The 6,011-nt window shown below is 33.9% G+C and overlaps 1 protein-coding gene across 5 annotated transcripts; it reads right to left on the bottom strand.

Annotated features, from left to right (window-relative positions):
* Nucleotides 1-238: 238 nt before the first annotated feature.
* LOC105799600 (E3 ubiquitin-protein ligase RHF2A) lies at nucleotides 239-5,076 on the bottom strand. Of its 5 annotated transcripts, none has more exons than XM_012630247.2 (9): nucleotides 4,836-5,076; nucleotides 3,413-3,550; nucleotides 3,235-3,281; nucleotides 2,306-2,368; nucleotides 2,106-2,214; nucleotides 1,636-1,994; nucleotides 1,413-1,517; nucleotides 944-1,295; nucleotides 239-583 (listed from the first exon to the last, which is right to left on the bottom strand). In XM_012630247.2, exons 2-8 carry the CDS (start codon nucleotides 3,539-3,541, stop codon nucleotides 995-997), a joined length of 1,113 nt encoding a protein of 370 aa, XP_012485701.1. In that variant the 5' UTR covers nucleotides 3,542-3,550; nucleotides 4,836-5,076; the 3' UTR covers nucleotides 239-583; nucleotides 944-994. The 5 variants fall into 5 exon arrangements, with proteins under 5 accessions (XP_012485701.1, XP_012485700.1, XP_052477360.1 ...); XM_012630246.2 differs by having other exon boundaries at nucleotides 1,413-1,520; nucleotides 4,836-5,075; XM_052621400.1 differs by lacking the exon at nucleotides 4,836-5,076 and adding an exon at nucleotides 3,814-4,692 and having other exon boundaries at nucleotides 1,413-1,520.
* Between the last annotated feature and the right edge of the window lie 935 nt (nucleotides 5,077-6,011).

Below are 6,011 nucleotides of genomic sequence, written 5' to 3'. Positions count from 1 at the left end.
AATCAACCACCTGGACCTTTCTTTGTCTCTTTTTTATATGCCATTCAATTTCCAGCTCAAACTCCCAGATTTATACATAAAGGTTAAAGACATGTTCAAGCGCAAATTCTGAGTTGGGTGGGAAATTTGTGAAAATTTGAAACCTCCCTCCAAAATCCAAACCCAGAATCTACAAGCCGTGGAATGTCTCAGAAGGTTTAACTAATAAACGTATTGACAAGAAAGAGAGAAAGAAAACTGGGGCTAAACATAGCTATGGATTGCAATGTAAAGAGAGAGACCTTTTAGCAAATTATTTGAAGGATGTTGTTTCATAATCCATCAAGTATCATTGTTTCCCTCCAACTTTCACGCACTCAAATTAGCCATCAGTCACCAGACATAAATACATATATTGCACTAAAGCAGGCTTTACATATACAGATACATCATAAAATCATATAAAGTCTCGCTTTCTCTCTCTATATATATCGAGATGGAAATGCCCTCTTCCATTTAATAACCTCCAGGAATCTTTGTCCATGAGAATAAAAAAATGCAGACCATCTTTTCCTCAGATTGTCATCTCTGGAGAAACAAGAACCTGGAAACCCAAACGAAAATCTTTCAATGTTCGACAAGGATTGAAGTGAATCAACAATCATGGGAAGATGCATCGGTTCCAGCTAATAAAAAGATTGCAGTGTGCTAGAAAATCATGCTACTCTACTCATGTAGGTCAAAAATGGTCTGAACAAAAAATTCTGCCAGTGTCACCTATGGCTCTGAAATCACATGATTCAAGCGGTAGAAACATTACAGGACTAAAAAAGGTGGCTGCTGGATAGTAATAGGGATGGTGGAAGCAAGTTTAATATATTTTATCAGTGGGTTGCAATGCCTGAATAATAATAATAATAATAACATAATGCGCAAAAAGATGCAAAGCAACCTGATAACTCACCTACAGAGATGAAAAGCTGAGGATAGATTCAATTTGCAGAAATAATTTTTCTTATCTAGAAAGAGAACTAGTGGCATGCGGAGGTCGTGAAGGGATAATGCCACGTGGCCCTGTATTACGCTGATTGTCTTGCTCTGTAACAGAAGATTCAGACAAATGTTGTGACAGAGAAGCAGCTTGGTTTTCTCTGCTATTTCCATTGATTTCAAGACGCTCCATCATACGAGATACACTAGCTATTCCTGCACTCACTTCTCGACGAACTTCATTCCCGATATCAGACATAGAAGAACTACGTGAGAACAACCTCTCCTTCCAGCCTCTTGTACTCTTTGAAATTGACTCCCTATATCTTCATTTCAAGATGTTTTAAGAATAAATTAGCAACGTATGAGGAAAATCATGCATTCTCTAGTTTCATACCTCTAAAGAGTTGCTATAAGAGGAATTTTGGATTCTTCCACCATACCTCCAGGACACTGCATTAAGTCTGGATTTTATAGACTCCGAAAATGACTGAAACTCTGATGGTCCTGCTCCCTCTTGATTTGGCAATGAGGAATTACTAGAAGTGCTTCTACAAACAAAGACAAATAATCAATACACGCACCATTAGAAAATGACTACAAGTGCTGCGAACAAAAAATAATACATGTTATATTAAAATGCATGAAAGGATAATTCATAAATACCGATTATTAAAGGAAAATCCTCGTCTATTCACAGGACTGACGGTAGATCCAGAAGCTGATGTATTCTGACTAGATGGAAAAGGAGAAGCCTCATCTCTAGATGATAGTGGACCGGATGGCCTGGCTACGGTGATTGCAGGTGCTTCAGATTCTCCTGCTGTCTGTGTCTGAGCTGATGATCCAGAACCAGGGTGCTGTGTGCTAGGATGAGAAAACACCAAGAAGTGCTGGTGACTATGAGCAGATCTTCTCTGGCCCTCCCTCCTACCAGCGTGGTGGGTCCTTCCCATTGCAGCAGCAGCAGCCAAGTGCTGAATTATACGCTCTTCAAGTTCAGGGTCATTTACACCAACCGGCAACTGCATTACAAAGCAAAGATTGTGTAAGTTCAGTTTAATGGATGAATGTCATAACAAGTTTATCACCAAATAATAATAAATTATTGACATGAACACTTAAAGGCAGCATACATGTTGCAATTCAAAACCACCAAGGGCGGGATGGTGAAATATGGCAGTATTTCTTGGTGCAGTAACCCTAATGCTCCTTTCCGTTTCTACTGCTTGAAGCAATTCTTGACTGTCACAATTTACAAGTTATTAGCTTACTCCATAGATGCTACAATGAAAAAACTTTCAAGACTAAAGACGTGTTCTAATAAATGTTAAACCTTGCAGGGTCCTTCAAGCTAATGGCTTGCCAGCACATTGGACATTGTGAGCTTCTCTGGCACCTACAAATCAAAAAATTATGTGTTAAATTTAAGCTTTTTTTCGGAGAACTCTTCCTTCTCCAGAGTGTATACTTCCAAAATCCAAATAAACTTAACTTGCATGACGAGACATCGTCTCCAGACCAGATTAAATCAGCAACATGTTCACACAATGTGGTAAATGATAACAAACAAAATGGTGAATTAATTATGAACTATAAATCCTAAAGTTAAAATTTTGTATCTATATTTTTTCTCTTTCTAAAACAGGGTATCAGCTATTATTGGTGCTTGATTTGTTGGAAACATAGGTATTAATTTGACATTCCATTCGTGGTTGTACAAGAGATATCCTAAAATCTTAAAAACTGTCAAAGACTTTAAAGCAACGTCTAATACTAACTGCTAGAAGTTGAAGGGAAAAAAAAACTCAGGATAAATCAAACAAGAAACTAAGTCATCTTCATCAATCAAAACTCAGGTAACAGTTGTCGCAAAGAAAAAACTGAGAGGGGAGCAAAATTTAACTGACACTATAGTTAACAAGGGATAGGCAATCAAACTCAAAATAAATATAAAAAATGGAACAAAGAATAATATACATCATATAGTCACATCTAAACCAGATTCATTAAACGGTCAATTGATCATAGTCATACCGTATAAATTTATATGTCAAGTTTATCTGTCCAGACATATTGTGACTTGTGACATAAGAATTAAACCTTTAATGTAGCAGAAAGCATTCATTTGTTCTTAGGTTTTTCTAGAGGTCTCTATTTTCCTCTTTTCCCAGCAACAACATGACTTAATATATATAATTCATGAACAATGAATTCAAAATAGAGTGAAAAAGATAAGTATTTTGAGATTTACAAGATACATACCATTCAAGAATACATTGGAGGTGAAACTCATGCTTACAATTGGTCACCTGCAAGAAAAGGTAGCAAAGAATTCAAGATGAGGCATTTGCACACAAATTTAAGATTAAGGAAAATAGCGCATAAGATCCCATTACCAAGTAAGGGGTTAATAAAATGAATCTGTTGATTTAGGTATTACCGTAGAAGGATCACTAGCAGAAAACTCCTCAAGGCATATGCTACAAGAATCGTCATTGGCATCCAGGATTCCCCCTTGCACAAAAGCTGCAGCTGATTGCATATGACTGTCTAGCTTCTGCGTCTCCATTCTCAGAACCTTCATGATTAAAAACCCCAAAAATTTTAATTTATAGAAAGCATAATAAAACTCAATTATATCCTGCTAAAACATAAAACCTTCTTTTATTTCTTTAGCTTCATGACTGCAACTAATCATATTGAAAACCTGACCACATCTAACTTCCAAAAATTCATAAGCTGCAAAGCTAATATTATTAAAATAGACTAAATATCAATACAGAAAAAAGATGTCCTTACAAAAAGGTTTTATTCTCGAGGGAGACAAGAAAGTTGTTATACCTGTTAGAGCAATAAGCACCATGCTCATAACACAAAGGTATTATCCTCTTTGAGTGTCGTGCTACATAGTGACTGCTGAAGAGTGATGCACCCACAGGGTTTTTGACTTCGGCTAGGGGCACCTCTTAAGCCACTGAAGAGCAAAATCCATGGTCATTGAACAGCAGAGTACATGGTAGTTCTAACTTGGAGTCCAAGTGGTAACATGGTTGCCCAAAGTACCTCTATATTCCTAGAGGTCTTGAGATCAAAGCAACATGCACTTTCGCACTTCGATGGCCATGGATTCCTCTCTCAACGGCTTCAAGAGGTGCCCCCAGGCTCTCTCTAGAGCCGGAGTCAAAAGCTTGAGGATTGTTGCTCTTCAATGTAGTGACATCCAAAGAGGATAATACCTTCATGTGATCAGCACAATGCGCTAACAATACCTATCATCTAAATCATAAATCTCAACTCAACTAAACCACAATACAAACTATGTCGACATCCAAACACTATTTTTCCCAAAAATTAGTGAACAGTTCTTTTCCTTGCCGATTAATTCAACCTTCTTTGTCCTTACCAGACAAGATCAACAAATAACAGAAACGATATCCAATTTTGTGAAAATTAGCAAACATTTATGTTTGGTCTTTTCACAAATTTAATCCGAATGAAGCAATAAGTTTTAAAAATATGTTTCAGAAACTTCAACCATAGGATAATCTTACACAAGTATTCCACTCCAACCATTCAAAATCGGGCCCTGAATAATTGTCTTGAATGAAAAGACATACATGTGAAATATATACAATTTGGTTAAACGTAAAACTCACTATAACGGATATAAATTCCAACAAATATGAGCAAAATAATAAAACCAATATTCCATGAACAGGTGTAACAGATACACAATCCATTGAATTAAACAAAAATTAAACCTTTTTACACATAAAACAATGAAACCCAGATGAGAAATGGGTCCTAAAATTAAAGAACAGATATAAATGCATAAACAACAAGGACGAAAAACACGGGTTTACCTCCAAAAATATGATTTTGGAGAATTCTTGAGAAAGGAAAGGAATCAAGGAAATGCCACGAAAAGACAAAAATTAGAGCTTTTGTAAATTCCCCTTCTCTTCCTATGTATTTAACCCCAAGGGAATGCTAAAGGTCCATTAAAGAACAACCCAATCATAAAATAGGAAGAAAATAAAAAGAGAGAGAGAGAGAAAGAATAGGAAAGGAGAAGATACGACCACCATTACTTCATAAATCATTATGGTTGGGTTTGTTTTAGCTTCTGTTATTTATTCTCTCTTTCCATAATTTAGATAATATTTTATAAACAGATTTAACATAATCATACATATTAAATATAGAATCCACTTAACCCATATTCATAAACATCCCTTAAATATCATTTAATTATCCTATAAATATTATTTTATTTACATCGCTATCAAACTAAAGTGATTTGATTTTTTATGATTAATATTTTCATTATTTCATTGTCATATTTAATTATTTATTTTATATTAAAATTCAACTATTAAATTTATACTCTTATTTTATATTTATTTTATACTGAGTCTATATCATTCATCAATCAATTTTAGTTCAATTGAGAGATTATTAAAATAATTGTTCATTTTATTAAAAGCAAGCAAATATTATCATCTATGAGAGTGTTTTTATCATTTTAAAATTTAAGTAATGTTTTTAAAATATAACTAAGGATTTTTAAAACAATGATCCAAGTAATTGATTTTAATAATTTTGCACAATCCTTTGCTTGAAGAACCGGTCTAAATCTCTCAATTATTCTCCCATTTTCGATCCATATTTTCAAGTCAACTACAAAACTTTTACCACTGATTACTACTGTATTCGATTTTTAGACACATAAAAGAGCAGATATTACTAACTCAAATTTCTTTACGTAATGTTTGAAAATTAGGATTTCAATGTTTGGATTTAAATTTTAAAATAATATAAATTAAATAATAGATTATTTAAAATTAATATTTATGATAATTTCTTATTCCCTTAAATTTGTTTGATGTCAATTCTTTAAATAGTTTTAGATTTGAAAAATCTATGTATTTATATTTTTTCAATTAATTTATTTAGGGTTAATATATGATACAGTGATAGTATATTATTTTTTCACAAGCAATCTTATAACATTGTCATGTGTCTCTTTTTTAATATTT

This window comes from Gossypium raimondii, chromosome 9 (genome assembly GCF_025698545.1).
Source record: "Gossypium raimondii isolate GPD5lz chromosome 9, ASM2569854v1, whole genome shotgun sequence".
NCBI classification, from domain to species: Eukaryota; Viridiplantae; Streptophyta; class Magnoliopsida; order Malvales; family Malvaceae; genus Gossypium; species Gossypium raimondii.
Note: the sequence above shows the minus strand (reverse complement) of the source record. Positions and strands in the feature narration are given on the sequence as shown.